Source organism: Puma concolor, chromosome A1 (assembly GCF_028749965.1).
Source record: "Puma concolor isolate L17-30 chromosome A1, mPumCon1.1.hap2, whole genome shotgun sequence".
NCBI lineage: Eukaryota > Metazoa > Chordata > Mammalia > Carnivora > Felidae > Puma > Puma concolor.
The window spans coordinates 104,408,484-104,425,939 of record NC_141667.1 but is presented as its reverse complement, the minus strand read 5'-3'; the positions used below and the strand labels follow the sequence as shown (position 1 = coordinate 104,425,939).

The 17,456-nt window shown below is 42.1% G+C and overlaps 1 protein-coding gene across 2 annotated transcripts in view; it reads left to right on the top strand.

Moving 5' to 3' along the window:
• NAIP (NLR family apoptosis inhibitory protein) overlaps positions 1-17,456 on the top strand; it is a 37,928-nt gene that overhangs the window by 4,033 nt on the left and 16,439 nt on the right. For both annotated transcript variants that reach the window (XR_015248578.1, XM_086699428.1), the window contains exons 3-8: positions 421-520; positions 1,867-1,948; positions 2,873-2,924; positions 6,483-6,602; positions 9,183-9,282; positions 17,323-17,404. Coding sequence is in view for 1 of the 2 variants with exons in the window: in XM_086699428.1 (XP_086555554.1) it covers positions 421-520; positions 1,867-1,948; positions 2,873-2,924; positions 6,483-6,602; positions 9,183-9,282; positions 17,323-17,404 (536 nt within the window). In the remaining variant the exon portion in view is untranslated. The remainder of the gene's footprint in view (positions 1-420; positions 521-1,866; positions 1,949-2,872; positions 2,925-6,482; positions 6,603-9,182; positions 9,283-17,322; positions 17,405-17,456) is intronic.

Here is a 17,456-nt window from a genome sequence, read left to right as displayed (position 1 = left end):
TTTAAGAAATGTGCTTAAGTCTCCACGGAAACTTCATGGTGGAACTACAAGTTACAGCTTCTAATGGTACCTTACTTTATGAGTGCTGGTGTTTCTTGGTTTCCTGACTCCTTCCCTGAGAGCTCAAAGAGCAAAACACCAGCCCTTGGAAGGAATTGGGGCGAGTGCATGAGCAGCTGACCGTTCTGTATGTGAAGTAGGGCTGTGGCTGAGGGGTAGGGTACCCTAACTGCTCCCTTAGGGGAGCAGGGCTGTGTGTGGGTAGAGATTCAGCCTGCAGGGGGTGTGAACAGACAGACATGCAGCAGTGCCTTTTGCTCATGCACCAGCTCCTGGAAACTCGTCTTCTGCCCTACCCCGTCTTCTGCCCTACCCCATGGAGCCATTGCTGGGAGATCTAAATGTGTCCTTCGCATGTAGGTAAACGGGACACTGTGCAGTGTTTTTCCTGTGGTGGATGTTTAGGAAACTGGGAAGAGGGAGACGATCCTTGGAAGGAACATGCCAAGTGGTTCCCCACGTAAGTAGATAAATATATTTTTCCTGTAATTATCTTTGTTTTTTGTTGTTGTTGTTGTTGTTGTAAGGCAAAAGACAAGTCATCTGGAGTAGAGTCTTCAGTAGAGTATCCGATATTGGAACATTTCAGAATTTATTCAAGAAAGGCTTGATTACTTTGTGGAAAATGTGAATTGTATCATTTAAAATCATTTTGGGGCACCTGGATGGCTCAGTCGGTTGAGCGGCCATCTCTTGGTTTCAGCTCAGGTCATGATCCTTGGGTTGTGTGTTGGAGCCCCGCATTGGGCTCCACACTGAGCGTGGAGCCTGCTTAAGATTCTCTCTCTGTCTCTGTCTCTCTCTCTGCCCCTCTCCCCTGCTTGTACTCTCTCATTAAATAAAAAATAAAATAAAATCACTTCTTTTTTTAATGTTTATTCTTTGAGAGAGAGCGCATGCATGGTCATGCATGTGAGCAGGGGAGGGGTAGAGAGAGGAAGAGAGAAATCCCAAAAATTCTGTGCTGACAGCCCAGAGCCTGTCATGGCGTTCAAAGTCACCAACCCTCAGATCATGATCTGAGCTGAAACCAAGAGTTGGATACTTAACTAACTGAGCCTCCCCAAGCGCTCCATTATAAAACCACTTCTTAAAGGTTGTTTTATTATATCAGAATCCTATCTGTTTGGCAAAGTAGTTCCAGATCTGCCTTAATTAATAAAGAATAATTTGCATGGGGATGATGTAAAATAGTGTATAAAGGAAGTTGGAAACTAACACTATGTTTAAAATCTTACTACACATGGTTACATGTACTGCTGAATATATACCTCATGCAAATGTTTTATTTCAAAAACTGAAAAGTTTTGATTACAACGTTTCATTCTCTGCTTAGAAAATGAAGTATGTTTCAATTATCTTTAATGCTATGTTGAGTAGTATTTTCTACACGACTTTACATCTCCCACATATGGATTTATTGCTTAAAACTTTTTTTAACTTTGATGTTGAAAAATTTTAACGTTTTTTTATTTATTTTTGAGAGAGAGGTAGGTAGCGAGCAGGGGAGGGGCAGAGAGAGACAGAGAGACAGAATCCCAAGCAGGCTCCCTGCCATCAGCACACAACCCGATGTGGGGCTTGAACCTATGAACCATGAGATCATGACCCGAGCCCAAACCAAGAATTGGATGCTTAACCAACTGAGCCACCCAGGAGCCCCTGATGTTGAAAATTTTATACAAAAGTAGAACAGTTGGGGCACCTGGGTGGCTCAGTTGGTTAAGTGCTGGATTCTTTTTTTTTTTTTTAATGTTTATTTTTACTTTTGAGAGAGAGATGTTTACTCTTGTTTACCAATTACAGATGTGAATTTCTTCAAAGTAAGAAATCCTCAGAGGAAATTGCACAGTATATCCAAAGCTACAAGGGATTTGTTGGTGTCACGGTAATTTATAACAGCAAATATTTTCTCAAGTTGGCTTTTGGTTACCTGATACTTTGTGAATTAGAAGCGGGGCGGGGGGGGGGGGGGGGGAGGGGGGAGGTGGCATTCTTTTTTTGTCATCGGCTCCATTTGTTTTTTCTTCCCTTCTTTCATTTCTCCTACCTCTCTTGTGGTCGACTGCAGCAAACCACATTGTCTTGCTGAACTACAGCCAGTCTTGCCCTCTTGGACTGGAGTCACCCTCACCCCCACCCCCACCCCACTTCCGCTTCCGATGGCTGCCCCCACCTGAATGCCTGCATAAGATATTCACACCTGGTACCCCCAGCCCAGCTGGCCTCAGAGCTGCTGCCTCCCAGCTGGTTACTTTATACTCTTATTAGTAAGGATTCCCTAGTGCCGGTCACTTCCCGAATTGGCTTAAACAAGAAAAGAGTGGATTGGCTAAGGGGACTCAGAAGGTGAGAGCCCTGGAAAGAAGATGGCCTGAAAGGGAGGAGGAGTGTTTGCTCAGAAAGAAATCTAGGTGCAGTTTCACGATTGGTTGCTTAACACCTAACCACCTCACTGAATCCGTTTTCCTCCATATAGCTTATACTGCCTCATTAGTCAAAGTACATCTGTGCAATGTTAATATAACTCTGATTTTGAACTGGATCTTTGGAAAACATGACCCTGAGAAGGCTCCCTGTTGGCTATAAACACTCACAGGTGTTTTTTTTGTTTTTGTTTTTTGCACTGCATTAAAAAATTCCAGCATCAATAGAGATGGAAATTAGGAATGATCCCACAAACCTGCCGCAACCCAATGAAACTATGGGGGGGGGGGGGGCGGGGGAAGGAGAGTTCTTACCACTTGTGATTCATAGATCACTGTATTGTCTAAGTCAAATAGTGGATAACTTGAATTTTAATTTTCTTCAGGGAGAACATTTTGTGAATTCCTGGGTCAAGAGAGAGTTACCTATGGTGTCAGGTAGTATCCCAAAGGCTTTGCTTATTTCTTCCTTTGCTTTTTTTTTTTTTTTTTGTCTTTTTTTTTTTTCATTCTCTTCCTCACATTGTGGTGTCATAATCATTTTTTTAATGTTTATTTTTGAGAGACAGAGGGAGACACAGAATCTGAAGCAGGCTCCAGGCTCTGAGCTGTCAGCACAGAGCCCAACATGGGGCTCATACCCACAGACCACGAGATCATGACCTGATCCCAAGTCAGAAGCTTAATCAGCTGAGCCACCCAGGCGCCCCATGGTGTAATAATAATTAAAAAAAAAAACCAAAAAACTATTTTCATAAGAGATTTCTAGTCTTCGGGAGTGACTTAGTTTTTTTGTTTGTTTGTTTTTTAATGTTTATTTTTGAGTGAGTGAGACAGAGTGCAGGCAGGGGAGGGGCAGAGAGAGGGATACACAGAACCGGAAGCAGGCTCCACTCTGGGCTGTCAGCACAGAGCCCGATGCGAGGCTTGAACTCAGGAGCTGTGAGATCATGACCCGAGCTGAAGTCAGACACTTAACCTACTGAGCCACCCAGGTGCCCCTGAAATGACTTTGGTTTTTTTTTGTTTTTTTTTTTGTTTTTTTTGGCATAAATGAGCATACGACAGAGTTGGGTCTTCGACACTTTCTTTAGAACAATGTCCTAAATTTTCTGGATAAAACACTTCTGAATATGTTCTTAAATGGATCAGTGTTAAGAAATTAGGTGTGAGATAATAGAAAATACATAAACTCCCCCAGTTCCTGGCACCTAGCGCCTAAAACCCTTAAGAATTCCTAAGTGAACAGGGGCACTTGGATGGCTCAGTTAAGTGTCCTACTTCTGCTCCGGTCAGGTTCTCTGTGAGTTTGAGTCCCGCATCTGGGCTCTGTGCTGACAGCTTGGAGCCTGGATTCTGTGTCTCCTTCTCTTCTTACCCCTCCCCTGCTCATGCTCTGTCTCTGTCTCTCAAAAATAAATAAACATAAAAAAAAAAAAGAATTTCTAAGTGATCACAGCACTTAGAGGATCTTTTGTTCTAATGAGGTGGGTGGCTCTTGGATGCTGTGGGTGGGATCCTGGATGGGGGCTGCTCATTAGGAAGGCCAAACCACCTTTAGAAGCTTGGAATTTTCAGCCCTTCCTCCCATTCTTCAGAGAGAGAGAGAGAGGAGGGGGCTGAAAGTGGAGGTAATGATCAATCAGGCTTACATGAGGAAGCCTCCTTAAATAGCCCAGTAGTATAGTGTTCAGAGAGCTTCCCGGGGAGAGAATACACCCACAGTCAACTCCCCGCGGGACAGAAGCTTCTGTACAGAAGCTTCCCACACACACATACACACTGGGCCTATGTATGTCTTCATCTGGTTGTCCATGTGTATCCTTCATCATCCCCTTAAAGAAAGTGGTAAGTAAGTGTTTCCCTGAGTTCTGTGAGCCACTCTAGCAAATAAAGTGGTGTGGGAGCAGTCTTGTGTGGCTGAGCCCTTAACCTGTGGGATCTGACATATCTCTGGTAGAGTTAGATTTGGGTAAATTGTAGGACACCCAGCTGGTGTCAGAGAATGGCTTCAGGGGGCGGGCGTAGGACCCTCACACATCTGGTGTCAGAAGGGTTGTGAGTGCGATAGTTGTGTGAGAGCAATGGACACATAGGAAAAGATGGGTTTTTCCAAAATACTAAGTAATATTCAGATTAAAAACGAAGTTAATGGCAGGATCCTGTGTTCAAAGGTAGAACACCAAGGCAAGCTTTCATCTTAAACACGCAGAACCAAATTAACATAGGTTAGTTTTCTTTTTTTTTTTTTAATTTTTCAAAAATGTTTTTATTTCTTTTTGAGATACAGAGAGTATGAGTGGAGGAGGGGCAGCAAGAGGGAGACACAGAATCTGAAGCAGGCTCCAGGCTCTGAGCTGTCAGCACAGAGCCTGATGTGGGGCTGGAACTCACGGACTGTGAGATCATGACCTGAGCCGAAGTCAGACGCTTAACCCACTGAACCACCCCGGCGCCCCCATAGGTTAGTTTTCAAGTCCTCACAGGGTACAGAAAGAAGACAGGAATGCAACCCCAGGCCCAGCCCAAGGTGGGAAGTCCAGTGGAGACTACCTCACAGAGTGGATACCCCAAAGGGTATCCTGCCTGCTCTTAAGGGAGATAACAAGGAAAACTTGATATTCTCGAATCTTGACGCTAAGCTGGGGAAAAGGGGAATCTCCTCTAGCACTGTCTTGTTTTATTTTGATGGTAGTTGATGAGGGAGCCTGGGGCGAGCTGAGGGCAAAACACAGGCTGGCACCTACACCCCCCGACCCCCAGGTGGGTGATATGTGATATTCCTCGGACACTCCTGTGTTTAAAGAACACCAAGGGGGGGCGCCTGGATGGCTCAGTCGGTTAAGTGTCCGACTTCAGCTCAGGTCACGATCTCGTGGTCTGTGAGTTCGAGCCCCGCGTCGGGCTCTGGGCTGATGGCTCAGAGCCTGGAGCCTGCCTCCGATTCTGTGTCTCCCTCTCTCTCTGCCCCTCCCCCGTTCATGCTCTGTCTCTCTCTGTCCCAAAAATAAATAAATGTTAAAAAAAAAAAAGAAAAAAAAAACACCAAGGCAAGCTTTCATCTTAAACACGCAGAACCAAATTAACATAGGTTAGTTATGTTAGAGGACAGACGAAAGGGGTATAAATGCTTGCCATGGTGATGTGGGAAACTAAGGCAAATGAAAAATTGAGTTCCCTTACTGCCTACAGCCCACTGACAAGTCCTTGAAACCGGCAGACTGACCTCCTCGGAGCTCAGCTGTCTGATGATGACACTTTGCTGGGGGCAAAAGGGAATCTTAGTCTAACATTATCTCAATCTCGAGGATCCTGTAAGTCTACTTCCTTTACCTCAACTGCCCCAAGATGTATGCTGGCAATCATCCTCCAAGCTTATGGCCCCCCTGATACGCATCTGCAGGGTCTCATGACTGAGGTTTTATTAAATATTAATAACTGGCATTTCCCTAGCAACAGCTAGCCCCTCAAGGTCCTGGAAATCTTGCTTTCAAAATACCTTAGAGATTTAGTCTATCCCTGACCCCCTCCTAACATGACGGTATATAATGAGTTACCCCTCATGACCCCATGAAGCTCTTCCTGCCCATGGGTCCTGTCCCCGTATTTTAATGAAATCACCTTTTTGCACCAAAGGTGCCTTCAAGAATCCTTTTTTGGCCATCGGTTCTGGACCCCCCCGCCATCACCCCAAAACTTCATCAGTAGATGACGAAGAGATCCTTTTGAAATGTTTTATTATCGAAAAATTTGAACCTACGCAGAAATGAGACGGTAGTATTTAGCCACCACATATCTACCAGTGCTTCAGCGCTTCGACATGTGGTCAGTCTTGCTTCATCGTAACTATTCCATCTTTTCCAACCCCTCCTCCAATTACACTGAAGCAAAACACAATGCATCCATATTCCATCTCTAGATACAAAGGGGTAATTTGAACACTGATAGTTGGAATCTCAAAGCTTGCTGATCTCCCCGTATGCCTTTTTTTTCAAGCGTATTGCAATGACAGCATCTTTGCTAATGAAGGACTACGACTGGATTCTTTTAAGAGCTGGCCCCATGCATTCCCTGCAGGAGTTTCAGCTCTGGTCAGAGCAGGTCTTCTCTATACAGGTGAGTCGCTAGTTTCTGCCAAGCTCTGGTCTTGCTCTTTCTTATGTCCACTTAAACTCCATTTATACCTTATGGTCCTGGACTTGTGTTTATCTAGACTCAACAGTCTCTGCTTTTCTTTTTTAAATGTTTATTATTTTGAGAGAGAGAGAGCGCTCACAGGAGAGGGGTAGAGAGAGAGAGGGAGAGAGAGAATCTCAAGCAGGCTCTACACTGTTAGTGCAGAGCCCAACATGGGGCTTGAACCGTGAACCATGAGATCATGACCTGAGCCGAAACCAAGAGTCGGATGCTTAAGTGACTGAGCCGCCCAGGTGCTCCTACAATGCCTTTTACTTTCTATACATTATTCTCCAACCCTCACCCCCTACCAACCTTGGCTTCCCTGGAAACTGTCACATGACCTTTGTACTTCCCTTCTGCTTCTATCTCTGTAAACTGAATTTAGTAGTCATGTGGCCATACCTACCTATAAAAGGAGCTAGGACATTCGTCCTTTTTCCTGGATGACTAGCAAAAAGGGGGGTTTCTGTTACCATGGAAGAAAGAGAGATACTGGGAGTGTGGATAGCAGCCTTTGCCATACTCTATTTGGAAGAGAACATCAGGAAATTCTTGTGTTTTAGGTAAGTTTTTTTTTTTAATTAAAGTTGATTTTTTTAGTCATCTCTACACCCAACATGGGGCTCAACCTCACCACCCCACAAACATGAGTCATATTCTTCCGACTGAGCCACCTAGGCTCTCCCAGGAAGTTCTTCTTTATGATTTCCGACCATGTAGCATCTTCTGTCAGTTGGTAATGTTCTCTGTTTAGTTGTTGGTCCTCAGGCAGCTCCACTCTGTAATCCAGAGTGGGTTGGTTTTCCTCAGCAAAATATCTGTATGAGTACAGCAAGGTGATCAGAGAAAAGATAGTGTGCCCTTCCTAGGTATCTTGCTGGCCATTGCCTTTTTTTTTTTTTTTTTTTTTAAGTGACCTCTAGGCCCAATGTGGGGCTTGAACTCACAACACGAGGTGCAGGCTCTACCAACTGAGCCAGCCAGGCGCCCCTTGCTGTCCTTCTTTAGACCAAACACACACATGGAGTGATGATAGCAGAGGTCCATGCAGATCTCGTGCTGAGCAGTCAAGTAGGTATCAGAAATATCACAGGGCGTTGTGGGGTACGGGAATGCTATGGTCACTTTAGCAGACATATTCCATTGGTACAAAAAAATTTTTTTTAAGATTGCACATTAAAAAAAAATTATTTGGGGCGCCTGGGTGGCGCAGTCGGTTAAGCGTCCGACTTCAGCCAGGTCACGATCTCGCGGTCTGTGAGTTCGAGCCCCGCATCAGGCTCTGGGCTGATGGCTCAGAGCCTGGAGCATGTTTCAGATTCTGTGTCTCCCCCTCTCTCTCTGCCCCTCCCCCGTTCATGCTCTGTCTCTCTCTGTCCCAAAAATAAATAAACGTTGAAAAAAAAAATTAAAAAAAAAAATTATTTATTTTTGAGAAAGTGGGAGACACAGAATCTGAAGCAGGCTCCAGTGTCTGAGCTGTCGGCCCTGAGCCTGACGTGGGGCTCGAACTCGTGAACAGTGAGATCATGACCTGAGTGGAACAGAGGCTCAATCGACTGAGCCACCCAGGTGCCTAGTACAGAAAAATCTTAATGCCTCACATTCTTAAGCATTTAAAAAGACATTCCCCCCCCCCGCCCCCACCCAGCCCCGCTTTCTCCATACTCTATTCTTTCTCTTGCCAGTGTCCTCAAAGATCCTCTGCCCAGTGTCCTCACCCTCTTGCTTTTCAAACCTCCAGCTCTCTCCACAAATCTGAGTCCTCTGACCCTTTTAGGATTTTGCAATCTCTAAGACTTTGTAGTTTTGTCCAGATACAAAGGGGGGGTTTTCTTCTGCCCTAGCTTTGCGGTGCCTACAAGGGTCCAAGAGTAGAAGGAAGATGATGGATGTTCCATTTCTATTTCAATCATTTGGTGGGTTCTAATACTAATTTCCTTTCAGAGAAATAATCTCATAAGGCCACTTGATGCTGCTTGTAGTGAAATAAACCAGGGAATCATGTAGTAAGGCACTTGATTCTTCATGAATTTACTTATATACGGGCTGCTACATTTCCTCAAAGATTTTTCGCCTTGAGCTCCAAATACATTCTTTCTGTCCTATTCCTTAAACAAATACTTATTGAGTGTTTAATAAGAAGTGCTAGGTATTTTTCTAGGTCAGTGAGCTTCATGAGTGAGCAAAACGGACAAAAATCTCTTGCCTCGAGGAGCTATAATTCCACATTCTGATTTGCAAATCTCTCTCTCCATTAAAGGAGGATGGGACAGGGAGAGGGTGTTCATCAAAGTGCCTGGTACCTTAGGAGCATTTGGTTCGTTAGTTGATTACTCTGTTGGCCAAGAGAAGAGTCCTACATAGAATATCACCTTGCTGGTGACCCCAACTGTGACTCTGTTGCAAAATCCGATTGGAAATGTGAAGAGCGTTTTGCTCATAAAGGCTTCGTGATTGTTATCTGTGACAGTTGACAAATGCACATACAAGTGGATGGAATTTCCTTACTTTTAGGCACGAAGGACATCGTCCAGTGTTTCTTCTGCGGAGGATGTATGGAGAACTGGAAGGAAGGTGATGACCCATTAGAAGATCATGCCAAATATTTTCCCAAGTGAGTGGAATGAATGTTTAGTGTCTGTGAATTTGGATGCATGTTTAATAATTCTCCCCATCCCCCAGTTTTATCTTCTAAGTCTTTACCCACCTCTTGGATTCATGTTATGTAGCATGAGTGTTTATTTCTTTCATCCTCTTGCTCTTGTGGCATCCTTCACATGTAGAATTCCTTGCTACATGTGTAGTTCTGGTTAGAGCAATAATTTTTACATTACGTGTTTTTATTATCATGACTATATAAATGCTGTGCAGAGCTAAACCTTGTAGTAAATTAACACTTTCCCTCCCTGTACAACTTTTTTTTTTTTTAATTTTTTTTTTAACGTTTATTTATTTTTGAGACAGAGAGAGACAGAGCATGAACGGGGGAGGGTCAGAGAGAGGGAGACACAGAATCTGAACCAGGCTTCAGGCTCTGAGCTGTCAGCACAGAGCCTGACATGGGGCTCGAACTCGTGAACTGTGAGATCATAAACTGAGCCAAAGTCAGATGCTCAACCAATTGAACCACCCAGGCACCCCCCACCTTTTAAAATATTTATTAAAGAAGGTATAGCCATTTGCTTAGTTTTTTATATATAGTTAGTTCATCTTCAAATTCTCCCAAACGTTTAAACCTCCAATCCTTCATTTGGACCTACAAAATACCCCAGCATTTTCATTTTCTTGAATGGGTCTGTCCTGATGTCTTCTGACCTGATCCAGTATGAACTACTTGTCCTGTAGGCACCTGGGATCCTGGGATCTTCCCTCACATTCATCCTGGGTATTCCCATTTCTTCCCTCCTGTGTTGTAGCTCCCGCTTGCTGGATCTAATGCCATCCTCTTGGTTCATTTACTAATGCAGAAGATTATGCATATATTTATACTCCAAACCCCACACTTGTGTTTGGGTAGTTTAGCTAGTTTTAGTACTCTAGGTTGGAAGTCCTTCTCATTCTGAATCTTAGAGGCATTGCTACATTTCCTAATAGCTTCCAGTGTTGCTGTTGAAAAGTTCCATGCCTTTCTAATTCTTAATCCTGTGAGTGCAAACTACTCTACCCCTCTCTGGAAGCTTTTAGAATTTTCTGTTTGTTTCCAGTGTTCTAAAATTTCATGAAGAAATGAGGAAATGCCCATTTCTTTAATATTTCTTTTCTGTGAAATTTTTTAAAAAAAATGTATTTTAGAGAAAGAGAGTGTGAGAGGGAGGGAGGGAGGGGGAGAGAGAGAGAGAGAGAGAGAGAGAGAGAGAGAGAGAGAGAGATTGAGAGGATTAATTCCAAGCAGGCTGCATGCTCAGCACAGGGCCTGATGCAGGGCTCAATCCCACAATCCTTGGATCATGACCTGAGCTGAAACCATAAGTTGGACACTCAACCCACTGAGCCACCCAGGTGCCTGCAAGAAGAAATAGGTTCTTTTCACTTGGTAATTAGTAAGAGTTTTCCCAGAAATACGTATTAATACATACAGATCTTCAAATAATTCCATCTAATTCTAAGATTCTAAAGACGATACTGCTTCGAACAGGTTTTGACAGTAGTTGTTTAGTTCTCCTTTATTATTTGGATTTAGTATCTAGTAAACTGTTGGGAACAGTAAGGACAATTTTTTTTTTATTAAAAAAGTTTTTTTTTAACGCTTATTCATTTTTGAGACACAGAGAGAGACAGCATGAATGGAGGAAGGTCAGAGAGAGAGAGGGAGACACAGAATCTGAAACAGGCTCCAGGCTCTGAGCTGTCAGCATAGAGCCCGACGCGGGGCTCGAACTCACAGACGTGAGATCATGACCTGAGCCGAAGTCGGACGCCCAACTGACTGAGCCACCCAGGCGCCCCAGTAAGGACGTTCTTAATTCTTGGACAGATAAGTGAGGATATAGTCTAATATTATTTAGAACATTTCCAGGAATCTATCAAACTCCCTTTTTGTCTTCCTCTTTCTTTGAAAAAAATTATAGTTGATACATAACACGTGAATTTCAGGTGTACAAGATAGTGATTGAACATGTTATGTAGGCTATGCTCATCACAAGTGTAGCTTCTTTTTCAACTGAAGTGCAGTTGACGCACTATGTTAGGGGTTTCAGGTGTACAATGTGGTGCTGTGACAGTCTAAACCACAACGTAGCTATCATCTGCTGCCATCTGCCTTTTTTATTTTCTAATTTTTAATTTTTTTATTGTTTATTTATTTTTGAGAGAGAGTGCAAGCAGGGGAAGGACAGAGAGGGAGGGAGACACAGAATCTGAAGCGGGCTCCAGGCTCTGAGCTGTCAGCACAGAGCCCGATGCGGGCTGTGAGATGACCTGTGAGATCATGACCTGAGCCCAAGTGGGACCCGTAACCAACTGAGCCACCCGGATGCTCCTATCTACCTTTTTTGAAAACAAAACAAAACAAAAAAGCAGCAAACTAGGATGTCTGCACTAGAGTACCTAAAATATTTACGTATGATTTAAAGGACCGTAATAAGCCAATGAACCCATCAGTAAAGTTATGAAATGGAACATTACTAATTCTTTAGAAGGTCCCTCTGTGCCCACCCTCCCCAATTCTGATTATATCCTCATCCTTCCAATCCACAATTAAACATCCTGAATTTGGGGTTGATTGTTCCTTTGCTTCTCCTTAGGGTTTTATCAACTAAGTGTACATCCTTAAACATATTTAACCGCCTGTTCTTCAAGTTCAAATACATGTAAACATACTGCGTGGTTGTTGTGTGATTGTTTTGTTTCATATGGTTTTTGAGACCGATCCATAATTACACGTTGAGCTGTAGTTCACTTGTCTTCACTGCTGTGTTCATATGTTATTTTATGAATATATAAGATTTATCCATTTTTTTCTTGATTCAACACCTGGCTTGTTTTTAAAGTGTTGCAAGTAATGCCACCGGGAACATTCTTGTATGTATTTCCCAGGGCTCGCGTTTGTTACTCTAAAATATATAACAAACCATAAAATTGCAGGGTCATAGGTTTGTACCTATTCACCTTTGCTAGGTTATGCCAAACGTTTTTCAAAGTCGTACCAATTGATTTTCCCACGAACATAGATGAGTTTCCACTGGTCTGCTTCCTCACTTGGTATTGCCCAAATTTTAATTTTCATCAGTCTAATTACTGAAGATATTTAGCATAATTTCATATTTTCTCTATAGCTGCCATGTTCTTTTCCTTCAAGAGAATGTGTCTTGACTATTCTTTCATAGAGAATATATGAAATGTTCTTCCCTATCCTTCATAATATTCCTTATTTTTTTTCATAATATTCCTTATTTTTAAGTCATTATCTAATATAGACAGTCCAGCTTTACTATAATCAGTTGTTACATGTCTTTTTTGAAATCATTTTTTTTTTTTAATTTGAGAGAGAGACACCACACCAGTGGAGGAGAGGGGCAGAGGAAAGAGAAAGAAAATCTTTTTTTTTCTTTTAATTTTTTAAAATGTTTATTCATTTTTGAGAGATAGAGAGACAGAGCATGAGTGGGGAAGGAGCAGAGACAGAGGGAGACACAGAATCCGAAGCAGGCTCCAGGCTCTGAGCTGTCAGTACAGAGCCCAATGTGGGGCTCGAACTCACAAACTGTGAGATCATGACCTGAGCCGAAGTCAGACGCTCAACCGACTGAGCCACCCAGGCGCCCTGAGAAAGAAAATCTTAAGTAGGCTCCACACTGAGCATGGAGCCCGTTGTGGGACTCTATCCCACAACCTTAGGATTATGACCTGAGCCAAAATTAAGAGTCGGACACTCAACTGACTGAGCCACCCAGGCACCCCTTTTTTGAAATAATTCTACTTTTATATCTATGACTTGACATTTATTTTTTATTTATTTATTTAAAAAAATTTTTTTTTAACGTTTTATTTATTTTTGAGACAGGGAGAGACAGAGCATGAACAGGGGAGGGTCAGAGAGAGGGAGACACAGAATCTGAAACAGGCCCCAGGCTCTGAGCTGTCGGCACAGAGCCCGACACGGGGCTCGAACTCATGGACCGTGAGATCATGACCTGAGCCGAAGTCGGCTGCTTAACCGACTGAGCCACCCAGGTGCCCCATGACTTGACATTTAAAGTGAGTTTCTGGTAGGCATAGTTGTGTCTTTGATTTTTTTTAATAGTCTAATATCTGCTTTCTAATGGGGGTGTTTAAAAATGTATATTTAATGTAATTATTGATATGGCTAGATTTAAATATACTATTTTGATACTTTCTATTTCTCCCATCTTGTGTTGACTTTCCTTCTTTCCCAATTGTTTCGAATTTGTCTTTTTTTTTTTTTTTTAAGTATTCTGTTCTATCTACTGTTGGCTGATTAGCTGTGCATCTTTATTTTGGCCTTTTACGGCCTGCTCTAGAATTTACAGTATGCATGTTTAATACATCTTCAAATACTATTATAAGACTGGACATAGAATGTATGAACCATATAACAGTAGACTCCTGTTTCTCCGCTCTTAGGCTTTGTGCTTGTGTTGTCCTATGTTTTTACTTTCCACATATATGACAAATCTCACAATAGAGTGTTAGGTCTTTGCTTTCAACTGTTACCTTTTAAATACATTTTAAAAAGAAGAAAAAAATATTTTTTTTTATTTACCATCCAAGTTAAACATCCAAAACACTCTTCGTTCCTTTACGTCTGTTACCATTTTGCTTTTACGGAAGAACAGTGCTGGTCTGCTGGCTACCAGGTGTATTGGCTTTGTATGAAAAAGTCTATATCTTATCTTCCTTCAGAGTCCTTTCCTTGATGGTTTTGTCAATATAGTAACCTTGGACAGAAAAATTAAAAGTCTTACTTGCTGATGGGGCGCCCTGGGTGGCTCAGTTGGTTGAGCATCTGACTTTGGCTCTGGTCATGATCTCACAGTTAGTGGATTTGAGCCCTTCGTCAGTCTTCTGCACTGTGGGCACAGAGCCCGCTTCAGATCCTCTGTTGTCCTATCTCTCTGCCCCTCCTGGCTTGCGCGCTCTCTCTCAAAAATAAATAAATATTTTTTTAAGAAGTCCTACTTTCCGTTTACCTGAAACTATCCTTTTATTCCTGGACTCCTTTCCAACCATGTAGGAAAATAAGAATGTATTATCCTTTGTTTTGATTCTGCAGCATGAAAATGAGCCTGAGACAGTTGGTTGTTCCTAGTTATCCAATTTATCTAGCCACTTCTATAGTTTTCATGTGTCCAAGGTAATCATTGTAGAACTCTTTAGAAATTTCCCCCTTGGTTCTTCAGGCAGACATCATACCTGAGTTTAAAGGATATCTACACCCAGTTTGATGATGTCTGGCAAATAGCTTTTGTTTCAAATTTTTATTTGAAACAAATTTAAATTCTAAATTCTAGTTAACATACAGTGTAATAGTGGTTTCAGGAGTAGAATTCAGAGATTCACCACTTACATATACCGCCCTGTGCCCATCATAACAAGTGCCCTCCTTAAATTAATGTCCATCACCCATTTAGCCCATCCCTGTACCCATCTCCCCTCTAGCAACCCTCAGATTGTTCTCTGTCATTAAGAGACTCTTATGGTTTGCCTCCCTCTTTTTTTTCTCCCCATGTTCATCTGATTTGTTTCTTAAATTCTGCATATGCATGAAATACATGGTATTTGTCTTTCTCTGACTTACTCACTTAGCATAATACATTCTAGCTCCACCTATGTCATTGCAAATGACAAGGTTTCATTCTTTTTGATGGCTGAGTAACATTTCATCTTCTTTGTCCATTCATCAGTTGATGGACGTTTGGGCTCTTTGCATATTTGCCTACTGTTGATTGTGCTGCTATAAACATTGGGGTTCATGTGCCCCTTTGAATCTGTACTTTTGTGTCCTTTGGGTAAATACCTAGTAGTGCAAATGGTTTTTAAGTATATTTGTGGTTTTTATCTATATTCATGTTGATGGAGCTCTTTAGAAAATAAACTTTTGATTTGAGAATGACTTTAGATTTAGAGATCAGGTACAAAGATAAAACAGCAAGTTCTTATATTCCCACACCCAGTTTCTTAAATCATTGTGGTACGTTTGATTTAAATCACATTGGTATGTAGCCAACATTGGTACATTACCATCAATTCCAGCTTTCTTTACATCTTAGCAGTTTTTCTACTCAGGTCCTGTTTTTTGTTTTGTAATTCATAGATGGAGTTTTCTTCTCTGTTTTTGAATCTTTAGGTCCATTTTAGTAAGTTTCATGGATGCGTATTAAATGTGCACTCATTCCTCCAAATTTACTGGCTGTCTGCATTGTTATTTTGTGAACCATTTGCATTGCTGTTGCTGAGAACCATTCTAAATGTTTAATTTTTGCTGTTAAAAACTTGATAACATGGCACAAAAACAGACACATAGACCAATGGAATAGAATAGAAACCCCAGAACTAGACCCACAAACGTATGGCCAACTCATCTTTGACAAAGCAGGAAAGAACATCCAATGGAAAAAAGACAGTCTCTTTAACAAATGGTGCTGGGAGAACTGGACAGCAACATGCAGAAGGTTGAAACTAGACCACTTTCTCACACCATTCACAAAAATAAACTCCAAATGGATAAAGGACCTGAATGTGAGACAGGAAACCATCAAAACCTTAGAGGAGAAAGCAGGAAAAGACCTCTCTGACCTCAGCCGTAGCAATCTCTTCCTCGACACATCCCCAAAGGCAAGGGAATTAAAAGCAAAAGTGAATTACTGGGACCTTATGAAGATAAAAAGCTTCTGCACAGCAAAGGAAACAACCAACAAAACTAAAAGGCAACCAACGGAATGGGAAAAGATATTTGCAAATGACATATCGGACAAAGGGCTAGTATCCAAAATCTATAAAGAGCTCACCAAACTGCACACCCGAAAAGCAAATAACCCAGTGAAGAAATGGGCAGAAAACATGAATAGACACTTCTCTAAAGAAGACATCCGGATGGCCAACAGGCACATGAAAAGATGTTCAGCGTCGCTCCTCATCAGGGAAATACAAATCAAAACCACACTCAGATATCACCTCACGCCAGTCAGAGTGGCCAAAATGAACAAATCAGGAGACTATAGATGCTGGAGAGGATGTGGAGAAACGGGAACCCTCTTGCACTGTTGGTGGGAATGCAAATTGGTGCAGCCGCTCTGGAAAGCAGTGTGGAGGTTCCTCAAAAAATTAAAAATAGACCTACCCTATGACCCAGCAATAGCACTGCTAGGAATTTATCCAAGGGACACAGGAGTACTGATGCATAGGGGCACTTGTACCCCAATGTTCATAGCAGCACTCTCAACAATAGCCAAATTATGGAAAGAGCCTAAATGTCCATCAACTGATGAATGGATAAAGAAATTGTGGTTTATATACACAATGGAGTACTACGTGGCAATGAGAAAAAATGAAATATGGCCTTTTGTAGCAACGTGGATGGAACTGGAGAGTGTGATGCTAAGTGAAATAAGCCATACAGAGAAAGACAGATACCATATGGTTTCACTCTTATGTGGATCCTGAGAAACTTAAGAGAAACCCATGGGGAGGGGAACAAAAAAAAAAAAAAAAAGAGGTTAGAGTGGGAGAGAGCCAAAGCATAAGAGACTGTTGAGAACTGAGAACAAACTAAGGGTTGATGGGGGGTGGGAGGGAGGAGAGGGTGGGTGATGGGTACTGAGGAGGGCACCTTTTGGGATGAGCACTGGGTGTTGTATGGAAACCAATTTGACAATAAATTTCATATATAAATAAAAAAAAAAAACTTGATAACAGTGGGGTGCTTGGGTGGCTCAGTTAGTTGAATGTACGACTCTTGATTTCAGCTCAGGTCATGATCCCAGGGTTGTGGGATCGAGCCCCAGGTCTGGCTATGTGCTGGGCATGGAGCCTGCTTGAGATTCTTTTGCCCTCTGCCCTGCTCGTATGCATGTGCACTCTCAAAAAAGAATCCCAAAAACAGAAAACACAGAATTTTATTACAGTATATTTGAAAACCTAATGCAAACATTTAATTGCATACAACTGTTTTTATAACTTTTAACTTTGTGCTTAGTTGTCAGTTTCTCCAAAATCTGAAGTCCTGTGCAGAAGGGATTCCAGACGATCACAACCACTGTGAACTTTCTGAATTAACGGTAACGAACATCACCTTGTGAATTTTAACAGTATGTGATCATGTGATAGAAA